The following is a 26,836-nucleotide window of genomic DNA, read 5'->3' as shown; positions in this document are numbered from 1 at the left end:
TAGCCTCGATTGGCAGTTGTTGTCATGCCTGCTGCACTTTTGTGTAAACCAATGGTTTGCTTGTTTGGAGAATGCATAATTGCTTGTGAGGTCATTGGAAGGACATGCTCTCATAATTCACAGTGACCAAAACATCAAGAATCTGGGAATAGCCTTAACATCATCCTGCCGCCAGCCCTGTACTCATCCAACCACAAGATGATTTTGTGGAGAGACTTTTCCTACCGTTGCTTTGGGTCATTGTGATTTACACACATGTTTACTGATGTCTTTCAGATGGTCCCTCTCACTGGTTATTGTCTTCCACTATTAGTTCCCAGATGAATCACCAGTGGACAAATAGGGGGATGTCTCTGTGGGTTTGGGATATTTATTGAGGTTACGCATCACTGTGGACCTCTCCATTGGCTCCCTAATATGACCGGGGGGGGGGGGACACAACAGATGGTCATGTTTGGACATTGAAACACTTGGGTTTCATGGTGCTTTTTATGCTTTTCTGGACATTTGGTTTACATCTTATTCAGAGATTATGGCATTATGTCTCCTTTTGTTTTTCAGTATGTTAAATATATGTTGTCATAATGTTATTCCGTACTTTTGTAAGATTTTTGGATCCCTCCTGTTCTGTGAGAGCTCTGAATCATTCTATTGACCCCTGCTAAATCGCTGATACATGACATCCTTCTGAAGAGATACGCTTTCTAAATACATTGCTCTCTGGCCATGCACCAGAGTTGCTTTCTGTCAGTTGTATTTCAATAGAAATTCCTCATACCAAAGCAATTCACTATTTCTGAGTTTATACTGCAGTTTTTTTTAAAATTCCCCATTCTATTAGCCAGCTGGTAATACTCCAGAATGTTTATTATAATAGGGTAAAAATAAATGAACCGCAGTGATTAAAGCAGATACGTAAATATTGTGTCGTGCAATTCGTGGAGCAGGGAGCCTCACTGATTACCTTTAAGTAAAGAATAATGAACTCAGCTCAAAGTTAAGATGACAATGAAACTATTCTATTAATGCATCTGAGCACAGGTCTGCTCTGCAGCGATCTCTTACAACTTTCAGAGCGACTTTTTAATCAGCTTACATACCACTGCAGTGACAATACACTTTCCTCAGAAAAATAAGTCTTTTATGGGTAGCAGTTCAAATGGTATACAATTCAGAAGTCACACAAGTGTAAACAACTTGTTGGAAATTGCCTGTTAGATCAATAGAGTATTTCCCAACTTTTATCTATTTATTACACCGTCAGCTGGATTCTAAGTAGATGACTCCATAAACCAGTCAGTGCTGTTTTGGATACACACTACTACACTAGTATTCATCTTAGCATGACAAGCACTTGGAACAGAGCAGATGGTGGATGTTTTATCCTCTTAACAGGCACACCCTGGTAGTGATTACTAACCTACAACATGACTGTCTTAGAAACACAATAGCACAGAGCTGTGGAAAGAAAGCCCTTGAGATGTGATAAAAGTGTGGCATACAATTTTCTAAGGCATGGTTGTCAGTGAGAACATAGGTATTTTCTTTATTTCCAAGTCATCTGTAATTCCTTGCTTTTTCCAAATGCGTGTTTTCTCTCCAGCTCGTTAAATCGGGGCAGTTTAAAGTGAAAACAAATGTAGTGAAACAAAAGGAGAAACACACCGACTTGACTGTCTTTAAATGGCGATACCGGAGTTTGGTTCAAATCTTGAAAACATATGGAACCCCCTTTGAAGCGCACTGGGAGCAGTTGAGGCGGCTGCAGGACTTCTCATTGTTTACCTTTCAACCCCCAACCTCCTTCCTCCAAATAAAAACGTAAAATGTTAAACCTTACAGGGGTGCACATCGGCTCAGTTCATTACACCCGGCTAAGTGAAGACTTCCTAATTCACGTACCACTCCACAACTCCCCAGAGTATCACATGGATGGTTTTAAATGTTCCCAGTTACTTTCTCCCAATTAAATGCTGCAAATTGGCCTCCGTCACCCAACAGGGTTATCTAAAAAACAGCCAGTGGTCTAGAAGACATAACGCAAGTTTTTAATCAAAATGAATTATGTTTTCAAAAGTGAGCAAGTGTTATTTCACTGTAATAGCTTCCTCTCTGGCTAAATTTAAACCAAAACGCCTGTGCCATTATATTGTGTGGCTGGGAGATGACCCTCTGGAGAGAAAGACTACGGGCGAGGGGCCTGGATGTATTTATCTTCCAGTTTTTCACCTGTCTTCAGATACCGTTTCCTTTTTAAGTCGAGCAGTAGGGATTTACTGGGCTGCTTCCTTCCGGGACCCAGTGGAATACAACATTAAACTGCAGGGAGGAGAGAAAACCTGTAGCGCACTAAAATAAAGTTATGTCAAAACCATTCTGCTCTTCCTGTAGTCTTTCCTCAACCTTGCAAGTATCCTCCAAGGGCTTGAGAACATTACAAGCCATTCACTTTATATGAATGGGCACTAACAGACTTTTTCGCCATTTTGATATGTCTAAATTTTGCAGGCATATCCTGTGGTCCATCAGGCACAGCCTTACTTTCAATTTAGTGTCTCCCACTGGACCCCCGTCTTCCTATTTCACGTGGAAATTGTATAGAGTTTTTATCCCTGTGCAGTTTCAGCTGCTTAAAAGTTTTTTGCCGCCCCAGGGAGATGTACAAGCTAGCGTATGAATGTTTGGAGCGGACTGGACAAGGAAAAGACTAGGAGGGGATGTCTTCACATTTGTCTGTCACCTCAGCCAGATCAGTCTAAGAATAAATAAATGATGTATCACGGTTTAGTTGTAATTGAACAGAAGTCTGCAAAAGTCTTTGAAAGAGCAAGAAAAGCACCTGCATTTTTATTAGAGCAGGCTTGCCTTATACTACTCTATAAAGTTTGGACACTGTCACGGGAATCATTTCTGATGATCTTTAGAACAGCAGTGTGCCTTACTTCACACAAACTTGGCCCGAAACGGTTGTATCCAGAAGAAGTGTTTGAAAATGACGTCTATGGAAACAGTTCCTTTGATAGGGCAATTAGCAATAGTTATTTTATTTCACAGGAATTCTCTGTAATGACCCTTAAATGAAAATAACCCACAGCTTGCTTTGAAATGTGTTAACGGTAACAAATGTTTTAACCACTCGGCTGCCCCCAGTGGCATGTACCCGTAAACACAGATCTGAGAATCACAACACAAAGAGTTCAACACGGCCACATCACACTGAACAGCATTTTCTTGTGGTACAGATTATAACCGAACTCGTGTTTGAACAGCATTTTGTCTGACGAGTCATTTCCAAAAGGAAATCCTTGTTTTACCCGACCAATCATCCAAAGCCAAAACATGTTAAGTTTACTGTTCTGTATCAAAAAGGACGTCATCAAATCATCAAATTCAAGAAGCGGAAACAACACAATATTTTGTATTTTTGCTTGAAAAGTGAGTGAGATGATTAATTGATTATCAAATTTGTTCAGATCAGCTTAGATCAACCGACAGATAAGCTGACTAATTGTTTCAGCTCTAGTATGAAGCAGTTTACGTCCCTTTTTTTTCTGCTAACACGACAGCCACTACAACCACTACACAGAGTTTACTGACATTATGTGGCCAAAGTTCTGTGGAAAGTTTTTCACATAATGTCAGTAATCTACAGCACTGACTAAACATTTTCCTTCTTTATGAGAATACAATTTCCCCCTCAACTTCTCAAAAGCTGCTGCCTGGGAACAACTTTTATGTCTCACTATAATTTCACTTCCTGCGTTTTTTTCCCCCCACCAGTAACACCACAAAAGGTTTTGACAAATGAAATACTGAGGATGTGATGCACCGGGTACTGATTCAGTCCAATTGTGTCAGGTTTTTGTTGGAAATCTAATGTTAAAAAAAGAACCAAAACATGACTGATCTCATTCAGCCTGGATGCAGAATTATTTTTTAAGGATGCATAAAGGAAGTTTTTTGTTATGTGAACAGGATCAAACATGAATCTGGTTTGCTTGTATTTCTAGTTCACCCTCTTGCTATTTATGCTAATTTTTCCAAAGTGAATAAGATTTTTTGAAATACATAGACTTTTATCTATCTATCCCATCATTTTCTGTTTTTTTCTGTTTTTTGACCTGATATAAAGCAGTAAATGCAGCGACAAGTCTGTGGTTCAGGACTTGAGGGCAGCCTCCAGTTTCAGCCCAGCTGTAGTAATCATATCTGCCACAGCTGCCATTTTATCGGAGATCATGAGAACAAATAGATTCCTGGGCGTAAACAGGCCGCTGCGGCAGCTTTTGCTGAGTGACAATTCGGTCACTCGTGGCATAAATGAAACACAGTGTGTAATCTTTTTCAAATCAGTCAACTGGCACTTTAACAGCACAGCCACAAAGACAACAAAAACAGGACAGTAATTCACTCGGTTAGAATAAGATGTTTAGTTCAGATTAAATTAAACTGTAACATCAAGTTGTGGTGTTACTGAGATATACCCGAGATGTCTTGATAACGTAGACCACAAGCCACCTAAGACACACAGAATTAGTCCAACAGCTTTTAGAGATGACCTCACGTCATCTCATTACATACCGTCTGTGTTTCCCTGCACATCCATGTCAGATCCCTTTCAGCAATTAGCCTTGAACTAGGAAAGACGATCAGCTCCGGTTCCCCGTTGCTGTGTCCCCCGTCATCTTGGAGTACTTTGAATCTGTCCCCCTGCGTCCTAATTAAGACTTTAATGCTACCTCCCACGGGTCTCTGGATTCCACACTCCCACCCACCACATTCCCTCTGTAGCCATCAAAACTGTTATCATAATAGTCAGCTTTGCACAGGTGCAAATTGCTTACATTTAGTCTACATTTGCTCTCAATCATGGGAGATCATCAAAGCTTAGCTCTCCCTGACTTAAGCATTTGCTCACAAGTGGCAAATTTGCTTGGATGTAACACTTGTTTTTAAGTAGAAAATTACACTTGTTTGCATGCATCCAAGTATTGAGAATGTTGCCGCTGCTGCCTTTAAGACCACCATCCTTATTCAGGACTTTCAAGCGAACCTGTACTTTCTTTCAAAATGGAGCTCAGTTGTCATCATGAACTTCAACACTCTCACATGATGACAATTTATTCAGACCAGGTATAGCAGTAAATTCACATGCTTATTCCAGTAAACCTCTCCTTGACCTTCTAACTATTGACTTGGACGGGGGCCACATAATGTGTATAAGCTACCCAGGGCAATTACAAAGACCTGGGATTGAAAGAGAGCTGTCATTAGGATGTGCTTTCACATACCAGCCTGCAGAGTTTGGCTTCAGGCCAGGCTGGCAAATGGGTCCAGAGTCGGGGGCCAGGCCAGAGGCCGTGGGGGATAATTAGACAGTTTTATCCCAGCTTGTTGATATAAATGTGACCGGCTTAGGCCCCTATGCCTTGCTTCGTGGTAATGATCATGTCTAACAGGTGGCAGGCAAACAGAAGGGGGGGCATGAAATGGATCCCTCGCTTCCTGGCCGCTTCTCCTTTTTTGTTTTGTTTTGTTTTCTGATCCAATCGGAGCTGCGCGCCCCTCCACGATGGTTGCGTTTAGGATTGTTGATGCGGGGGAGTGTTGGATATTTGTCACCATCTCATCACATTCTAGCTAATCTCAACCTCCCGCGGGACTTCTGTACTGCAAGGCATTGCAGAGGGTAAAACAAAACACAATGTGTTTAACTCAAGTGGATTTTAGAGTCAGATGCAAAAAAAAAAAAATGCTCCTCTTCCATAGAGATCTGGTATTGTTAAAAATTACATTTTTTTTTCTTCATGTATCTTTGGAACAACCTAGTTGTGTATTCTACTTCATGACTGTGCATGAGAATACTTTTATCTGATAGAGAAAACGTGTTTATGGAGGCATGGAAACAAATTCCTCCTACTCCTTTCCTCCCATTTCGGCTCCATTCAGGATCTCCAAGATGTGTTTTGGTGTTACAAGCCTCTGGATTGAGTCATCTCTGACATCAGGGGCTGAGCACAGCTCTGCACATACAAATCTCTTGTATCCTGTGCAGGGAGGGTGGGGGTGAGCGGGGGGCTATGCTATTGAGGTATGCATGTGAAGAGACATTGGAGACTGCTCAACTCCAGGCTCCTGATTCACTGTCATATAATGGATCATTTGGGGCAAAAAGAACCAGAAAAAATAATGCATGTATTGAAATTTACTACCTTCCCAGAAGTGTGTGTGGAATAGATCCGGGCCAGCAGACAATGCTTATTTTCTCAGACAAATGCCTTTTTAATTTGGACAGCCTGTTCAGCAGAAATGTGTGATTATCTAGATTTCTGTGTCGAGAGCTGATTTGTTGATGGTCTGTCCTGTGACCAGGGAGAGCGTTTAGTGAAACATCCATATGGCTCTTAGTGCCCCGGCTTGCGGTCAGTCATGTCCAGCTGATTGCGGAGGCGAGGCTCCAGATTTAGGAGTTTGATCCTGTCTGGCCGAGCTGCAATGCCGGATTTTGTTATAATTTTCACCTAGCAAGTTGTTTTTAAAGCTTACCCAAACCTTAACCCTAATCTTACTTTCATCGGCGGCTTAAAGCCTAACCCTAGCTTTAAATAGAGATGAAAAAACAAGTTTTATGATAGCAAATTTTCGAAAGATATACCCTTTTTTTCTTCCTTGTGGTTTGGCACTGTGAAGTGAAAACCAATTTAGGGTGTTTTGTGGGGGAGTTGGGCTTTGACTGGGTTGCCTGACGTGACGTGTTCAGACCGTCGGGTCACTCCGCCTGTTGGTGGTGAGGATTTGGTATTTTTGTAAGAATTACCATGTGCTCAAACCTAAGAATGGAGAGATATATGGACAAACAGCCATAGGAAGTTAAAGGTGGCACAGTGAAGACGTCAGCTCCTCACACTTCCAACACTCTATATTTGTTTGATTGCCCACCACAGCTGACAGCAAGTCATCTGCCTCTTTTAATGCAACAAGACTTGTGACAGAGGCTCCTGTTAATAGCCAGCAAATTTTAGTGTCATGTAGTAGATGTTTAAAGGACATTTCTCACACCTCGTGGCTTCTCTAAAAGAATTTTTTCCTTCTTGCTCACATGTTCTCCTGTCTGAAAGGATCTTGGCTCTTTTTGTCAGATGCAGACCTGGTTCACTGGCTTCAGGTCATGGCGGCTGTACAGAGTCGCTGTGAAGCTCCATTTCACTGTATATTGAGCGTCCTATCTAACATTTGTGTTTTGAAGCATTGAGCTTAAGTGATGCAAACAGACACTTGGATCACACTGAGGCTTTGTATGTGAAATGTAATGAAGCAAATAAGTTTTCTGACAAAGCCTTACTGATGTCTTGGTTTATTGTTTTATTTTGTAAGATTTATTCTGGGCCGGTTTTTGACAGAATACCATCAGTGCGACTGTGCTTATTTTTAGTTCTTAAGAATTTTTTTGGATGCATGAGGAGCAGACCTGTTTAAGTTTGAATGATTGAAAACTAATATATAATTGGTCTGAATTAATTTTAACACGACCCACACTGCTTTGTGGTAAAATGTTGCAGAGTTTACTTTATTCTGTCCTCAGATGTCTTGTGTTTTTCCAAACAGTAGTACAAAGATATCCAATTTACAGATGACAAAGTAGAAAAATCGTCAAGTTCACAATTTTAATTTTCTGTTGCTCCATTAATCCAATCACATTTTGCCTAGTTTGCTGAAAGAGAAATAGGGCATAAAATGGGTTTACACCAAGATTGACAAATGAAGTTTTTTTCACATCAAACTAGTAAAGACTGATGAAAAAAATTGACAAATTTCCACTGCTGTCCAATGCCAGGCTATCTTGTCACTGCTGACGTTTAAGTGAACAAAGAACTGGAGAGTTTTAAAAAGCTCTTTGTTTAATGAAATTATATATAAGCAAGAACAAAAGGACAGGGGAGCGTAAATGTTCCAATACAGAGAAGAATACAAAGAAGATGCTTGTGTGGCTGGCTAGCATTAGCATGTTCCTGGCTGGCTACTTTATTAGCAGTTAGCTCATGTGCTACATTTGCTCACCGACTTATTTCACGGTGAAATGTTTGACCAGACCTTCAGAGTGAACACGTTCTGCTAAAGTATCAGACCATTACAGACTGAATATTAAAATGAAAAATGTGACACTGAGTGGTTCGTCTGTGTGACAGACAGACATAGAGACAAACAGTTGGAGGTACAATAGGAGGTGAAAGAGGTGGATTTAGGTGGATTTTTAGCATTAAAATGCTCAGTGTCACAGACGAAAGCATGAGCAAATATGATTAAATATGGTATTTATCTCTGTTCTAGTTGTTAGTTTATAGGGAATTTTTCTTACAGGGTAATTATTAATGATGTTTTATAAACTTGTAGTCAAAAGCGACAAAGACCAAAAACTGGGCATTAAAATGTGTGAAATCTTAATGTAACGTGTAAATGTCTTTTCACGTTTTGTTCGACAGAAATGCTAAGCCATTTATACTTCATCATGTAAATATTAACTTGCAGTACGTACAGCTGTTGATGATGTGTCAACCTCAGCTTTCCACAGAGAGCCGAACTCCAAGAAATGCATACTTTCCTACAAGCCCGCTGGTGTTTGAACCCGTCTTGCGTGTATTTTTCTGGCACAGGTGAGACAAATCCATCTATTCCTCCGTATGTTTGCGTGTCTGCGTTGACTGAAATATCTCTGACCCAAAGGTGATGAATTTTATTCCCGCTCAGGCGTATCAACCAAAAGTCTAAATTTGTCTCTTTGTCTTTGTGTCTGAATCCTGTCCAAAAACTCTGACGTCTTCAGCCTCTAAAGAATATTGCCCTGTCATTGTCTGAAGCTACTGGCAAGGTAATTATTTTTAGCTGACTTCTCCTGCTGTGCACATGTGAACACGCACGTAAGAACTTCAGCCTTTATGAGGGTCACCCAGTCACTACATTCGTTACCCTCACTGAGCCACATTTTAACTGAAAGTCAACATTTCCATTCTAGTTTTTACTTCTCACAAACACCATGAGGTCAAGTGAAGTCACTTTTAATGGAAAAGCGTGACACACTCAGTTTATCCTGCTTTTCAAATATGTCGGGATTTACTTTCGGGATTCTATTTATATAATTGTAAATTATGTATCTTTGTGTTTGATTAATTCATAATGTTACTTACTGCTAGAAAGAGAAAACATTATATTGACTCTTTTAATATGTTATAAGCATTTCCCCCAGTCTTTTTTTTTTAACATTTAACATTTATTAAACTATTGATTAACAATAAAGATAATTTTTATGTGCAGCGCTAAATTAAAGTTTTATTTAATATATATATATATAAAAATTTATTTCATTTGTGATATTATGATAGGCACTCTGCATTGACTGGATTGACTGGATGGAAATAATGTCAAGTTTACCCTTCAAATCACCTGAAACTATTAATCGTTGGGTTTTTGTTACCTTAGAATGATCCTTTTTAGCTACAAAAGGATGTTTCCATCGACCAAAAAGGACAAACCAAACACTGGATCCACAGAGCACCTTTTGCATTTTTAGTGACCACTATAGGGGAGGGTGAGGCGGGGAGTATTCAATTGGTCCTAAATCTGCAATCATGCCGCTAGATGCTGCTAAATCCTATACACTGGACTTTAAAATAAATGTTTGAAACAACCAGAAAAACATCTCCCTATCAAGTGACCCTCTGTGGGACCCTGTATAGAGTTGATGTTGTCCAAATACACAAGACGTAGGGCACTGCAAACAATAACTGCAACCCACCAATAATTCCATTACGAAATCTGACAGAGCAACAATGTGAAATGGCAGCTCCAGCTTAACTGTACTGCATGACATCTGTTTTTTGTTTTCTTTTGTTTAGTTTGCATTTCTCAGTTTTTCTTTAAACTGTAGTCCTGACCTCAATGTTAAGAAACTCTAAGAAGAAACGCTCTAATTTAACTGTCTAAAAGCAGAACTTAAACCCTTACAACACTGACGATACCCCCACCACAATGACCTCTATCTAAAATTAGTTTCTAAATCTCAGAACGTGTTCTTCAGCCAAGTCATTCAATCCTGAATAACGAGGCCGATAAAGTGTCACGGCCCCGTCAATGCAGCTGTTTAAGTGCCATCCTCAGCCCTATTAATCAGCGGTGTTAATTTAAATCTGTGTTGTGTGGTTGACTCGTGTCCTTAAATACAACACCGCTCCCATTAGCGTGTTTGTGGTGGGAAAGGTCCTCATGAGAGGCTCTATTATTACAGCCATTATTATACTTCATCAAAATCCAAAGGCCAAAGTGGAGATGTTGTTTCAACCACTCACAGAGAGAGAATCATTGTGCCTTGAGCCAAAAGGAGGTTAACAAAGACAGGAAGATTAAATAATACATTCATCACATTCAGAAAGGCTGGGGGCCAAGTTCATGTCAAATCCATAACAAGCAAAGTATCCTCAGACCAGCTCATTTCCCCACACGCACGTCACACTCTGCTGGAAATGTACGTAGAGGATGTATTGATCTTACTGGTGCTTCCTTTCTCACAAGCGCACAAACAGAGCCGCCGTATCACAGGCAGCGCCGCAAAACAACCCCCACCTCCTCCCAACCCCATAAAACAAAATAATAAACTCGGCGCTTGCCAAAATAATCCAAGCACCTTTGTGTGTGCAAACGCTTGTGTGTGTGTGTGTGTGCGTGTGTGTTTGCGCGCAGCCTGCGATGCTGCAGTTATTTGCTTCCTTTCACTTCAGCAGATGAAAATAGGCTGTATGTGTTTGTGCTCAGTACGTGTGTTGGAGGTGAGATGTGAGAGAAAATGAGGTGACGTGACTTTTTACCTTCTTTTCTTTGTTAACGGGTCATTTTCTCATCATGTCGGCTTGTTCTTTGACTTGTTGTTTTAAACAGAATTTTATCAAAGATCCCTAAAGTCCACCATGTATGTTGAATTAACAAAATGGTGAACATGTGTTATTGCTACGTAATTGTTACTGTTTTATTCATATGTCATTACAGCGTTTTCACAGAGGGAAGAAGCCAGATCTTTTTGTTAAAGTTAAAATAACACTTGCTCAAAAGTAAAAACTTACAGTTGCAAAGTTTGCAAAATATTTTTCAGTCTGTAAAGCAATTACTAAATTTAATTGTCAAACTAATGAAACTGAGTTAAATGTACAGCACAGGACTGCAGCTAACAAGTATTTTCACTCTGATTATTAGTTTGATTAATCGATGGATTGTTTGGTCTTTTAGTAGGTGATATCACTTTTTCACACACACACACACACACACACACAAAATGCAGATTCTCACAGCTGAGAAGCTGAAAGCCGATTAATTTTCTGTCTTTAACGGGATAAAATGTTCCACTGAAATGTTGAACTATCATCACACATCTTCTGAAGCATCGCTTGAATATTCATCATCAAGTTTTCTCAAAACTGCACAGTTACACACAGGAGGGAATTATTAGCCCGTATGAATCACATATGGTGGTAAACATCCAGCTGATTCATGAACAGCTCAGCTGACCCTTCAACTTATATTACCATCATCAAAGCCATAAAAAAAATACTTAAAAATATCTGAGTGAATGTTTTCGTACTGTAAATTCTCAGGCGTTTTGTCTCCCTTGAAGCACTCACTCTGCTTCTCATGATTGTGATTGTCTTCGAACAGGAAAACAGCTTGCTGATTCGCCGCTCTTGATTATTACCTTGTTTGTCCAGCCTCTAATTGCACGCCTGATCTCAAGATAATTGACTGAGTGATAATTAACCAAAGTGCTGCAGGACTGTCAACAGCAACGCACAGGAAGTCAGACGACGTGTCAGACCACAAAATGAAAATTTGACCTTATTTAGGAGAAACATTTGCCAGCCGTAGAATTCGTTTTCATACATTATCCTCTTCTTAATCATAATCATCGTAATGACAAAGTCACCAGCACTTCTGTACAATAACTTAGCTGTTTGTATCTCACTTCAGAAATGTGTGTTAATAGATTTGATAAGAAAAACTGACTCCTAGTGGATATAGAAAGGCACTGCATTTGTTAATGAGACCACAAAGTACAACAAATATACTGCATCAACATATGTTGTTCGGAGGAGGTACACACATACAGCGACTTGTTATGACACTTTAACTAATAGTTTATCTTTACAAATTAGCCAACAAAGGATTTCATGTACTGCACGGTATCAAGTAGAAGTAACCACATACGTTTACTCGTGTACAATTTTTTACAATTTTACATTTCTTGAGTTTATTGCACTTTTGTATTCAGATTTTACCTTTTTTTTTTAACTACAGTTGCTTTTAAAAATCATAATTTTCCAAAAACGATCTTACAAAGCGATGTTTAGCTCAAAATGCCCAGCAGTACATAAGACAGTTTAACGTTAAACATTAGAATCTTACAAATGCATCAGTGACACAAAATGTAATTAAGTAGTTGCTTTAATCGGAAGGTGTCATGAGTTGTGAATTGGTGCTATATAAATAAACTGAATTGAATTGATAATAAACCAATAATAAAACAAGGTAATAATTTTACACCGTTAAGGAGGGCATTCTGCATGATGAGTACCAAGTACATGCAGCTGCTGATAATACATTCACACTTTTAATCAGAATTTTGAGTGGAATGCAGGTCTTTTTACATTGTAGAATTACTAATTTTGCCACTTTTTCTATGTCACATAACTGACATGTCTGAGGATGCGAACGATCGGTGGGCTCAGGCTACATTTTGTGTTTTGGACGCTTTATGTACCAATCAGTACAGTAATGTATATCAGGGCCATTGTGTGGACCTTAAAAAATAAAATGCCAGAAATGTAAAAACAATTCTGAGTACAATCACAGAGAGCTCCTGAAACACGACTCCAGCAGCGACGGAGAGGAAAAGAGAGATTTAAAGGGTGAGTAAAAGTGTATGCTGACTGGATGACTTTTTGCTCTCTCTTTGTTCAGGGCCTCGAGACACCTGACTGCAGCACCGGCTGGTGACTTTTAAACTTTGCTGTGTTTAAAAAACAAAAAGCAAAAAAAAAAAAAAAAAACGCTTTGCATTTCAGGTGTTGGGTGAATTTCACATCCCTGTGGTTAACATTATGTTTAAGAATGTCAGAAATACACGAGGAGCCGTTGAGGACTTACTTTTTCTTCATTCGTGAAAAAAAAAACAACAAAAAAGCATATTTCTGCAGATGCGAGCGAATTTTCCAACGGCATCATTTTGACAGTTTAACAGCAGTCAGTTCGGGCTCTGACTCAACCTTTCCACCTATTCTCTCTGAGCTCCAAATACGCTGGGAGCCATGGCCAAGCCGAAGCCCCCTGGCTCTGCAGAGGGTCGAGGCAGCTGTGTGTGGCCCACTATCCTCGCTGGGTCTACCAACTGCTTAATTATCCCTGCCACATGGGGCAGGACGCAGGCAGGCCGGCAGGGAACTGTGGGAAGAGAGGGTTGGGCTCGCTGTTGGTTGGAATTCAACACGGCTAGTTTTTTTTCCTGATCTCTGATTGTTTAAGACATAAATAAAATATAAAACAGGCAAATGTTGAACACACACAACTGTGCCCGCATTTATGTGCATGTTAATGACTAAAATCACCTGCTACCCAGTGTCCATTTACAAGTAATTAAAAAGGACACTGATGTGTTCTTTTTCTGAACTGTGACCGTTTAGTTTTGGCAAGATGTCAGTTAATTACCAAACTGCCATTTCTTTTGAACATGTACTGTTTGGTTTTACCAGTCATCCTTTTGACTAAGCCATTGAGTTCTTTATTATTAATCCGATTTTATTTCATCACATCTGGCGCAAATGTCCACCTCGACTCTGAAATGACGGGAATTTGATGGTCATAATTCACTGCGGCCACACAAACACGTATTTTTGTTAACTCTTGAATCATACGCTAATGACAAAATTTCTCTCAAACGACAAAAATAAAATGATGAAGTGATATATAAAAAAAGGTCAAAGGTCACATTCACTGTGACATAATTTTCTACAAGATCACATGTCTGGTCATTGTTCAACAGCGTAACTCAAGAACAGATGGGGAGATTGAAATGTTGTCATTACACCACATGATGAAGCTCTCCATCAGTCCTCTGTCCTCCTCTCTAAAAAAATAGTCCCCAAGTGAATATTCCCCAAGCATATTTCTCACTGGAATCATACAACCCTGAGTCCAGAAAGATTTGGGACACCATGTTGAACATAAATACAACAGAATGATCATTTGTTGAGCCTTTTTGATATATACTCAAGTGAAAACTGTACAAAGACAATAAATTTAACGTTTCACCTCAGTAGCTTCGGTGACTTTTGATACTTATTCTAAAATGGCTCAACATTTTTGACCATATTCTTTGGTTTTCTTTAGTACAGCAACATAATGAAATGAATCCTCTCAGGCCTCAGCGTGAGTGTGCTGTAGACAGACACACAAGTATTTCCGTTTCCTTTCCTCACTGACTGATAAATGCGTTTCTTTTCGCAGAACTCTTAAAAAATATTCTTTCCAGCGGTAACCCCAGGTATAACCAAATGAAGGGATAAAACCAGTGTGATAAGCTTCCTGTGACTCCAGAGGTTGCTGCACAAAGTCTGATAGAGCACCTCGAGTGATGTCACTCGAGTCGGCATCAGTCTGGTCTGAGGACTACGAGTCTGATCTGTGGAGTTAGAAGGAAGCGAGTTTACCAAACCTCTCTGGCCCACTCATCTCTAAATCTCTGACCCACCTGTTGGCACTTGATGTTGTGAGTAATGGAGGCACCAGGCTGTGATAAGGAAGAAAAGTGCTGAATAAAAATAACATCACTTGTACTGCTCCATTTGGACAAAAAAAAATAAATAAAAAATCAAAGCCGCTATCGTTTACACTAATTTTAGCCCGGGTTTTCATGGGACTGTGTGGTGTCTAACGACGCCTCATAGAGATCCTAAAGATCCTAAATCAATGCAAGCCTCAGCCTCAACTGGCTTATTGCTTAAATGAAAATGGAGTACGGAGTTATTTGCTGTCCTAATGAGCTCTAATAAAGAATTTAAAAGAAAAAAAAAAAAGCAGGACCCATGTAGCATTGATGACCACCACCTCCATCCACCACCCCTCCTTCTCTTACTCTCCAGCGCACACACATCCTCTCTACTTCACTGCATCTGCTGCAGCAGAATCCCATCGGCTATCCAGTTACGACACGCCTGGCCAGGGGCTTGCATTAGTGGCGTAGGAGAGCTGTGAACAGGGAGTATCAGATGCTGTAATATGGAAATTCCTCTGTAATGCAGAGGCTGCGGGATTGTGCGATTACTTAATTCATTTAGCTGAGTAAATGTTACTGATCTGCCAAAGCAGAGAGGGGATGTGTGTGTGTGTGGGGGGGGGAGTAGATCTGTCTCAGATGGATGGAGAGAGAGTGAGGGAGGGGGAGAGTGGGAGGGAGAGAGAGAGAGAGAGAGAGCATGTAAAGGCATGCACTTGTGGTTGCATGTGTGTGTGTGTGTGTGTCTTATGCATAGATGGGAGTACAAATGGGGCCTCAGTAACAACAGGTCAGGTTTAAGGCTCCAGTTTCATGCATCCAGGGAACAAACCATTAAGAAAGAGCGCCCAGCCCACCGAGCCCACACTCCTCCTCTGGTATCCACATGACCTAACCCAGACGCTGATTTGTGGCTTCTGACACTTTAATTCATTGGAAAACACTAGTCAGGACCCAGGAGTTAAGTAAGTCCATTAACACTATGCAGAAGTAATGCTTTCCAGTGCCGTGCCAGCCCTGCCACCCAGCGTGATCAAGCATGGAGACCCAGTTATTTCACAGTGGGTGAATATTTCCTGGAAGTTTGACACTGAGTTTGCCGACAACAATTTAAAACTGGTCTTTTCAGGTGAATTTTTAACGATAAATAATCCTGATATAGTGGTACATTATTACTGTTGCTACTTTAGATCAGCTGCACTCCTACGAGTGTACCTAGACGAGAAGAATTCGGTCATGCAAGTAACAAGTTTATAGAAATTACACTACAGATGTCACTGCAAGTTGCTGTGACAGCTTGTATAATAAGACTAAATGGGACTGGTTACCATCAAAAAGGACAGAAATGCTAAGTAATGTAAACAATGCAACAAAAGTCACCCAAAAACCTGTCTGACATGTTTGCTGTGTATACATCTGAATGCATCTGCGAGTCTTCACCAACACAATCATTTCCACATTGCAATTTCTATATATTTATTTATACTTAAAATGAATTTAATATATAAAATGCAGCAATGGTGCCGTGGCATTTCAACATTTTTAATTTTTTTTTTCTTTTTTACTACAATTATCCTGAACTCAGTAATGAAGTTGTGATCCTCCTCTCTACTCAATCTCTGTCTAGATTTTCAACACATTATATTCAGAGATGCATTTTATCAGCTGTTGTATCCACTGAATCCATCACGTCCCCAAGGGCATCTCTCAAAAAAATGATTTCATTGTCCTCTAATCCATTATGTGGAGCGACGATGTCAGCTGAGCTGTAAATGACTCAAAACACAGCTGCTGGGGAATGGAAAACAGGGAGCCAAATTCAACTCAAGCAAAATGGAAAAGGGTGGAGTCGAAAAGCTGTTAAAACTATCTGACAGATTCGATACGCTCTGCAATGTGGAACAGAATTATTAATTTGGGAACTGGGCCTGTTAAATCTATCATTCCATTATTCTAACAGGAATCCAAAGGACATTTGCAGCCTCCAGTTCAACGGCCAGTGAGCCCGATCTGTTGTTTTAACAGTTAAAAGTCGGTTTATCTTCCATTTTAAGACGAGGAAGTGTTACTGTACTTTAAGGCCCGCATTCAGTTGGAAACTTTGCAGCGCCACCTCATGGACACTCCGCAAATTCCCCGCAATGGAATCATGAAACCAACTCATCTGTTTTAACTACACTTGCTACAGACTTCATTCTGGGCACTTCAGTAAGAGGTGAGATCATGCCGTCTGTCTGTTTTTCTACCACTTGTTTTTCCTCTTCATTATTATTATTATTATCATCATCATCATTTTTAAAGGTTTGGTCAAGTACAACTGGCTGTTTTTTTACTCCCTTTTAAATAAAACAGCTGGAAGACTAAATAGAGGACCAAGATGAGGTCGAACTTATTCATGTAGTAACTGTGGACCTTACAGACAGAGAGCTCTTGTAGGATTCCAGATATTCTTACTATATATTTGTTCTTGGCAACCCGAGAAAAATTCCTTCGTGTTGTAACAAATAACCACATGTGTGCACAACAAGACTGAAATCTTAAGTATTATAACTTCAGGCCTATTTACCTCTGACTTCCCTCCTGGTCATATTGTCATCCTCTGAGTGTGGCTAAGAGCTTGGACCTGTTCTGTTTTTTTCTTTTAAATTCAAATTCTTTAAATAAAAGAAATATTTCTATGAATACTGTAAACCATATCGCAAAAATCTCTGCCAGCAGCATTTAATAAATTCTAGGAAATGAAAGAAAATTGAAATAGCGTGTAGATGTGATGTTATGGTTATGCTCCTGAAACCGGTCATTTTAAAGCCAAATCAGGGCTTCGATAGCATTTGCCTCCAGTCCCACACTTCCAAAAAAAGCCCTCAGTGTTTTGCCTGTGTGTTGTGGTTCAGGCTGAGAGGTTGTGGGGTCTCGCGGCAGTGCCAGCGGGAATCGCAGGGGGCACAGGAGGCCTTGGAGGTCCTGGTTTTATGGCGCAGCAGTTCACAACGTACACACCGGCCCCCGCGCTGCTACGACTGGAGTTTGTCACTTGCAGATTTATATTCCTCTCTATTAAAGCTCCTTTACAAGCCCGCCGAGGCTAAAGGAGATGTAGAGCAGGAGAGAGAGAGAATGGGAAACGCATAAGGAGAGGCATGAAATGAAAGAATAAAGCAAGTGAGACCCCAGGAACAAAGCAGTTTAATGACGGTGAGAGAGTTGGGGGGGAAAGTGCATGTCGATGCCATTTCACCGTAATGTTGAGTCTGAGCCTTAAAGATCCATTTAGTGGCAGTCCAATCAGCACAGAACTAAATCATTGATGTTTAAAAAGGAGGACACCTCTGAATTTACATGTTACTCACCCTGTGAAAGTCAAGACTCTTGTCTTGTGATTTTAGAATTTCTGAAATATGTTTGGATAACTTTGAAGTAAGTTAATAACAGTTATAAAAGCAGCATTAAAGCAAGACTCATAAAGTATCCTTAGGGAGGCTAAAGAGGGCTCATAGACGCCTCTGACAAGTTACATTTTCCAGCCCAAACTGCAGCTAACTTTCTAAAACCTCTTTAGTTCACCTTTGACGGACTACATTCAAGGATTCAAGGATTCAAGGAGCTTTATTGTCATTTCACACACGTAGAACATGAGTGGAACGAAATTAGTTTCCCCGGCCCCGGTATAAGCCCAATTGCCTAACAAAATAAATATAAATATAAACAACGCTATGTAATATAAAAAAACAGGGGCCATCAGGTGGCCCCTCAGCTTGCACACAGCTACGCACAGGTAAGCAGTCAGGTTGTTCCAGGGTTTTGATCCGTCCTAAATCAATCATCACATCATGTTTGGTAGTTGCTCTCATCCCTGAAAGATGCAAACACCACACAAGGCGCAAAAAAAAAATTGTTAAGTGAAAGCAGAACGAGTTCAAATGTCTTTCATAATTCCCAGTCAGCAGATGTAAATATTATCGAACCCGCAGATTTCAAAGCTCTCAATGCTCTCCACCTTTGGTTCCCCTACTCACTGTTCAGGATCCAACATGACAGCAATTAATTCACATATAGTGAAACGTCTCATCCCCTGCAGGAAAATAAGTCGTTTTCTTGGGACTCTGACTTTCTGTACTTGTTGAATGTTGAGAGTTCTGATATCCGAATTAAATTTAATTTATTGTCTACTGTGGTAGCCTGAACCCAGAAGTATCCACATCCTCGTAAAATCACCCTGGGAGCTTTCACAATCCTGTTTTCCATCCTGTCCAATCATATCTCAGCGGTCCCATACGTCTCCGTCATCACAGTCTGAAGAGGAGCAAAAGCTTCTTTCTTCCACAACCCAACTGAACCGAATGCTCTCATTGGGTTCCTGGATTCACCAACTGGCCTCATTTAAAACTTTAACAAAAAGAAATACATGTAGAGCACACTGCACGATGATTCACACTGCAGTAGCAATACGACTGCCTCTGATCAATCACCGCAAGCTGTAGTTTAGCTTAGCCTAATTTTTGTTTTGTGAGGTGAGTGAAGAGTAAACAAAAACAAAACAACAAAAACAGTTAAATTAGCTCGTAACTTGGGGTGGATGAGGAAAAAAAACCTCTTTTTCAGGATATACTAGCACATATACACACACACACATACACACACACACATTACTTGAGACAATGTAGATGTGGTTCTTATGATTTAATGTTTTTCTGGTAGTAGTTTTGTTTGTATTATTGATTTTTTGTTTTTTATTAGATTATGTCGGAACCGTCTTGTAGCCCCTTTCAGAATAGACCACATGTTTGTCTCACCGGCAGTCAAACAGCTAAAAATAAAAATATTTTAATTCTCCCCATTTACAAGCTATAATGTATTTGTACACAGATATAAGGGCATTTTCAGTGGTTATTAGTATACGTTATTGGTCAAGACTTGTGACTTGTATTATGCATTAACAAACATATATCTGCTTACAACTACATCAAACTGCATTTATTATGTTTATTGTTTAGGAATGAAAATTGGGGGTAGGGAGGGGGACAAGAGACATACAGGAACAAGAGAACAAGGTGCTCTACTGTCTCTGTAGTGCTTCCTTTGTACACAAGGGGGCGTTGTGTCCTTTTCAAACCAAATCCTCATTGCATCAAAGCATTCAAGGCACAGGCCAGTTTCGGCTTTCTCTGTGCAGAAGATGAATGAAAGGTGTATCAACTTATAAAGCATCACTGTGGCCTGTGTGACGACAGACAGAGGTGGACATGAGCGGCATGCATATGGAGGAGAGTCACAGTGAGCATATGGAGGGGAGGTGTCTCACCATCTTTTCCTCCACTCATTTCACTCCCTTGTTACTTCTGTCCTCCCTTCCTCTTAACGGCAGCCACCTGCATTATGACAAAAATCTGCATCCATGCCCAAAGGGCGGGCAGGCGGGCAGGCGGGCGGGCGGGCAGGCAGACTCTTCAGTGAGTTGGATTTCATCATCTCGTATCAAACACAGGTTGTGCAGGAACAGCATGGGAGGCATGTTTCACAAGCCCATACCGTCATCAGAGTCGCATAACGCACTTTTCCCCCCACACTCCTGCAGCCTCGGCCCTGTCGCCATCTCAGTCAGCATGCTGAATCACTGCGTCTAAAGATAGATGCTCATTTGCCACAACAGCATGGGTCAAGCACTGCAAGATAAAGGTGATTCAAAAGTCACGTAGCAGAGTTAAAAAGTTCAGCAGCCTGTTTTGCAAAGCAAAATAGGCAAGCTGTCTTGTCCTCCCCACCTCAATCCCCCTTGAGAAATGGTGTTTGTCAGAGTAATAAAGCTGTCCCATAACCCCATAACCTCTGCAATATTCATGACCCAAAGTTTGTGCCTCGCAAGACAGCTTGATGGGTGTTAGTCCTGAGTCTGTTCCCAGGCTCAACCATAACAAGTGCATTGTCTACCTGGGTTACCATGGGGCGAGCTAGTCCAGACTCCCAACAACCCTCACCGGCTTGTTAAAACACACTCCTCATTGGTCCGGCACAGGCGCTCACAGAGAGCTGTCCTCCTCTGTTTACTAATGTCACAGGCTGGACAGAGCCCATAATAGGCAATGGCTCATCTCAACATCACAACCTGTTTATGAACAAGGTGAAAAATGACACTTTTATTGCCCGCCGCTGTGTCCCTCTGTGACCCGGCCTGTCCTACGTTGTCCTGTCATATCAGTGGAGCACTTCTGGGAGAAAATAAGTCAGCAAAGAGACAGAGAGAGAAAAACAAACATACATAACAGAGAGATAGCGAGGGAGGGATCCGATCTGGACAATGGCAGGTTTAACGCTGTACCTCATAAACACGCATTAATCAGAGAGGAGGGCTGGTATGACTGCTGTGGCACACAGAGTGAAGACAGAGAGAGGAAGAGACAAAGAGACCGGTGAGGTGATGATTCACGCTGTGTACTCTACTCAAGTTGTGTCTTCCACAAAGACATCCAACGTGGTTTTGACAACCAAGAGAACCACAGACATACAAACAGAAACAACAAGAGAGGCATCATGGTCAGCAAGAAGCTGTTCGTTCTTTTCATTTTAGTCGTGTGTAAGCTAGAAATACAATATTATATGATTTACTATGTCACACTGACCTTGACCTTTCACCTCTAACACACCAAAATCTAATCAGTTTGCATTGTTATGCACAAGCGGACATTCGTGTCACATATGAAGAAATTCCCTCCAATTATTCCTGAGGTACCACACTCACAAGAAGCAGATGGACAGACAGATGGGCAGAGGAACAGCATGAAAATATAACAGCTTAACAACAAAGACAGTACCTGCACAAATCAAAGTCAAAGGTATGTCCATTATATTATAATGTCAGCCAAACTGACATTATGCCAGGTGGAAGAAGTACTTAAATGTAAGGGTTAGTACTTAAGTAAAAGTAACAATGTTACAGTGTAGACTTGCTTTATTACAAGTGAAGGTTATGCATTTAAATTTTCACAGTACTATCATTAAAATATACTCAAAATATCAAATTTAAATTGCCCCTTAATGTGTTCATCCCTTTAAAGATGAAGTTGGTAAAGATGGTTTAAAGGTTCAGCTTGCAGGATTTGGTGACCTCTAGCAGTGCGGTTACAGATCTAAACCAGCCGAACACATCTCGCCTCACCTGCCGGCAATGGTGGCCGATAAAATCATGAAAAACAAAAGGGGAGGGAGGTGGGACTCTCTAGAGAAGGTGTTTGATTTGTCCGTTCTGGTGTAAAAAGTTCTGCAATATAATCTGGTGCCAAGGTACTCTGATTTTTCAAATTCTTCAATTATAAGCAGGTTCATTGAGGCTAAAAATATGAACACTGTCACTGTCACTGACACCATTTAGTCTTCCAAATGTGGTAACCAATACAGCATTGTGAACTGGTTGAAACATAAGCACTGAATGCCACAAATAATCTCAGACTGAACACACTTAAGAGGCAAAAATACACACGATCCACATAAAACATGAGAATGACTTGAATTGGACTTGTGAGACATGCACACACCAACTTGGGTCAAATCTGTCTAAGAACAAAGTGCTCAAAAGTATCAGTCAATTAAGCCCCTGTTGGCAACTCCACTGAATTACATTAACACAGAGGATTTATTTTTCCCAGCAACACTGAGGAGCGATATTAGAGGAACACATAGTTCACCATAACTATTCATGCAACATGATGAGATCTCTTTAACTCCAATATCTAAACTATAGAGACAAAAGTATCAAGACACCCCTGTTTTTCAGGCTTTGGGTTCAGCCTCTTACCTCCAGTGAAGGGAAATCTTAATGCTTCAGCATACCAAGACATTTTGGACAATGCTATGCTTCCAACTTCGTGGCAACAGTTTGTTGAAGGCCCTTTTCTATTCCAGCATGACTGTGCCCCAGTGCACAAAGCAAAGCTCCATAAAGACATGGTTGGATGAGTTTGGTGTGGAAGAACTTGACTGGCCCACACAGAGTCCTGACCTCAACCCCATCCAGCACCTTTGGGATGAACTGGAACGGAGATTGTGAGCCAGGCCTTTTGGTCCAACATCAGTGTCTGACCTCACAAATGCCCTACTGCATGAATGAACACAAATTCCCACAGAAACACTCCAACATGTTGTGGAAAGCCTGCACAGAAGAGTGGAAGCTGTTAGAGCTGCAAAGCTGTCTGTGTATTTAGAATGCAATGCTAGTTGTCTATGTAATGTTCATCCATTGTGTGTAAAATACTATGGTACTAGATACTTTTTCTGTCCACCAGAGGGCAGCATTCACTCATTCAGCTTCCCTCATACAGTACAAGTGCGACTGCAGGGGAGCTTCAGCAGCCCCCACTGAGAAGCTCTGTATTGTTATCACAGCCGGTGCTATTTATAAAAGTCCTGAATCAGCTCCACTGATGTGTTCCCATTCTAGAGGGAGAAAAAAAAAAAACTAAAGGCACAAAGCACGCTCAGATTCACTCTTGGAGTAGATACCAGATTAGATTAGTTCTTGCCGACTTGCCACTACATACATGGCTGATCATCATGAAGGAATCTGCCGTTGTGGCAGCAGTAATGGCAGCTGATTGTTATCAAAACACAAATTATATCTCACTGAATGTTTCAAGTATGTAGAGTGTGGCGGGCTGGTTTTGTGTGATTTGCCCCACGCTCTGCCTTTGCACTGTGCCGCTCCTGCTGCGAGGAGGTCACACTGAGGTGAAAACGACTGACAGTGCTGACAGTCTGGAGCAAAACGCCTTCTGTTGTTCATTTTTGTTATGATTTCAGTGCAGCTACAACAGTAGAAAACAAGCCAAAATAAATTTCAGTGAGGAGACAACATTACACAAAACATGCACCACGTGCTTCTTCTCACAGTATGTTTCTTATGAGTTGCTGATGTACAAAGGAAAACACCTGAGGCTCTCCTGCTACATCAGCGGCGAACTCCAGTGCAAAACAGGCCGCTTTGTTATGGTTTAGATTGGATCAGCTATTTTATTTTGGTTTATCTTTGCTTCTTTGTCGAAAGTCTATACATCTTGTACTTCAGTCTGCATAATTCTCACTAACCTGGTAGCTTTCTAGCATCAGAGAACTTTATTTGTTCCCATAGAAATTCATTTTACAAGCCACACGTTCCCACAGTGGAGTAGAAAGTCTTATGATATTCTATATTTTCCTTCTTACCAACTAATCCCATAGAAAGACAAATATCAACCACGCATTGATGCATATAACAAGATATACCGCATACGGTTTATTCTTCTGTGCCAAAAAGCCTAACGGTTGTCCAAAAACTATTTGACCGTCTTTGCAACTCAAACTGATAATCTGAGATTCATGCCTGCTTTCCACAGTTAGTCAGCTGAGAAAATCAGAAAGGCTTAAACTTCCCTTCCACTTTACACCTGTCTATAATGGAGGAAATGCCTTCAACGATTTCAAGGCCGCAGCCATGGAGACAACACCAAATCTTCCAGAGTTAAAAACTCATTTCCTGTGATGGAGCCTATGTAGCCTGACATTACATTCTAGTTTTCCTCTATTTTTTTTAAAGATGTTTGAAAGTAACTAAATGAAGAGACAAAAGCCTGTTGTGTTTGACAATGATTCTACCTGCTCAACAGCAGACGACCAACAGCTTCTGCTGGGGTACGGCAACACCATTTGGACATACGCTACGCAGAGCTGCAGTGCACTGCAAGACTAAAAACCCATAGCAGTAATGATGACAGTTTAAGTGATGGTCATGATTCATTTTGCTAATGATTATTTCAGATGGGGGGGGGGGGGGGGGGGCACTGAGCATATATGAATACTTGCGGGTGGGGGGCATGCTGACACCTTAACATACCAACAAAGCAAAGTCTTTTAATAAAGCTTGTTTTTGTTGTTGTTGTTGTTCTTCATTCGCAGTAAGGCACAGTGAGTGAGAACCTGTCTTTACACACCACTTCAACACCTGTCCCAGGTTTGTCTGCATTAGCATTATTTTGTAGTTTATATCAAAGCATTGGTGTAAGTTAAAGCAAACATACAGTTTAAGTAACATGAGTTACTTTTATATCAATGCAACTTTCAGTATTGTTCAGGTGTTTGTTTCTTTGTTCTAACTTACCAATTGTTCTTCTGTGTAGGCCCACCATGCAGGAAAATTGTTTGAAAGAAGGCCCCGCCTTCCATTTCCTGGTTCTTATAGTGCCGGTGATGTCATGCTGACATCATCACCAGGTTAAGCCAAGAGAAGGAGGTTTCTCTCTAGTGGCAATGTTTAGTTAGGTTTCTCTGAGAATTTTATCTTTAAAATGCGGTGGCTAACTCATTCAGTCACTCAGTCACCGAGTAGCATCGGTGGCATTGAAATGATTCTTATAATGTGTATATATGGTTTCCTGGTCATGAGGATATTGTGATGTCTGCCTTCAGTAATTTTGGTAATGGCTGAGGCAGAATAGGTGTGAATTGAGCTCCTCATATAAGCAGTAGAGCTGTTGCAGTGCTGAGATGCAGGTGAGGCTGTGTGGTTATCAGCATGTGCCTTTTCTGCCACTTTGACTTGGTGCACAGATGTGTTATGGAGAGCACTATGAATAAATGTTCGCCTTTGGGAAGTCAAGATGTGTGCTGAGTCTGACTGCCTGCCACCTTCTTAGCTTCTTAGCTATCCTACAGGCACCAAATCTCAAAAACTTTTCAAAATGCCAACTCATTTTCAGTCTGGTGCCAGTCAGTTTGGTGCAGATTAAATTAGTGAAGGTCTGAGTGTGAGTTTCTGCTTCCTGTCCTCTTCATCCAATGCTGCCTCCTTTCATTTGCCAACCATCAGCACAATGGAGCGTGTACACTCATACTTTCACTTAGTTATTTTCCGTTTTTGTTGTTGATGTTTTTCAGCTTGTTTTTCCACATTAAGTGCTTTTAAGACTAATACAAGCCCACCTGCATTTCTGTCCTCTCCTACGCAGCTGTTCTGCTTTACTATCTTTTATTTTTATACCTTTTTCCATGCAGATAAATAGAGTAAATAAAGGTCTGAGCCTGCACGCTTGTGTTGAACCAGTGACTCAAATTCAATCTAAAAGAAGAGAGTGGCTCTCATGTCTATTCAAGGACAGAGTTTTGAATGAGGTTCCAGTTACCATGAAAAAAAGAAAAAAAATAATAAAAATAAAAAACTAACCTCTGTCCAACAACCAAAAATGAAGCTTAATATGGCAACAGCATGCCTCGATGCCAAGCAACATGCCAAGTCACAGCGTGTTATTTTCGAAAACGAGTAGCCTTTGGTGAAATAGCAAAAGGCTTAAGAATGCTGCTAAACTTCCATACACATCTTTTATACGGTCTTTGCATCAAACGGAGGAAATGGTGAGAATGACACAAGGCAACTTTCATCATCCTGCTGGTTTTCGGGCTTCATGATATTTCAGCCCCTGTGACTGGGTTGCTAGTTTATTAAACTCTGCAGCTGTTGTTTGTGAAGCCACCTAGGAAACAGAAGTAATTGATGGACCTATTGAGTTACACCGTCTGCATGTGAAACCGCCATAGCTGGGAAAGTCAAGGATACTAATACAAGCTTAACTTTGCACTTCAGCCCGGCGTCCTCACGCAGAACAGCTAGTGCCAAGCTGAGTTACTACAAGTTGTTATGAGTTACGGCGTGTGTGCTCTCATGTCCTCTGTTGGTTGCCAGACTCAAAGGACAGACTCTATTAATACTCAGATTATTGGACCTAGCGTCCACAGTAGTCTGTTACCCTGGTCTGCTACCCGAACAGAAATAAAAATTTGCGCCTGTCGAGTGAGTTTTGTGGTCTATCAGCGTTGTGATCCCTGACGAGCAGCCATTCACAAGCTCAGACATTTACTCACTGCAGAGATCATAAAAGAGCATAAAGGATTTGATAAGAGTCTGTACTGCTATGTATCTTTCAACATGGCTCAGGGGGGAAAAAAAACCTTCAAAGTTTTCATGTATCTATATGCATACAGAAGCTTTAGAAAACCTCAGACGACTGTTTA

The 26,836-nt window shown here is 40.8% G+C and overlaps 1 protein-coding gene across 13 annotated transcripts in view; it reads right to left on the bottom strand.

Moving 5' to 3' along the window:
* The window catches only part of LOC124050158, a 101,253-nt gene extending 76,200 nt beyond the window's left edge, over positions 1–25,053 (bottom strand). For all 13 annotated transcript variants that reach the window (XR_006841563.1, XR_006841562.1, XR_006841566.1 and 10 more), the window contains exon 1: positions 24,930–25,053. Coding sequence is in view for 5 of the 13 variants with exons in the window: in XM_046372383.1 (XP_046228339.1) it covers positions 24,930–24,994 (65 nt within the window). In the remaining 8 variants the exon portion in view is untranslated. The remainder of the gene's footprint in view (positions 1–24,929) is intronic.
* Between the last annotated feature and the right edge of the window lie 1,783 nt (positions 25,054–26,836).

This window comes from Scatophagus argus, chromosome 19 (assembly GCF_020382885.2).
Source record: "Scatophagus argus isolate fScaArg1 chromosome 19, fScaArg1.pri, whole genome shotgun sequence".
NCBI lineage: Eukaryota > Metazoa > Chordata > Actinopteri > Scatophagidae > Scatophagus > Scatophagus argus.
This window is presented reverse-complemented; position numbering and strand designations above follow the sequence as displayed.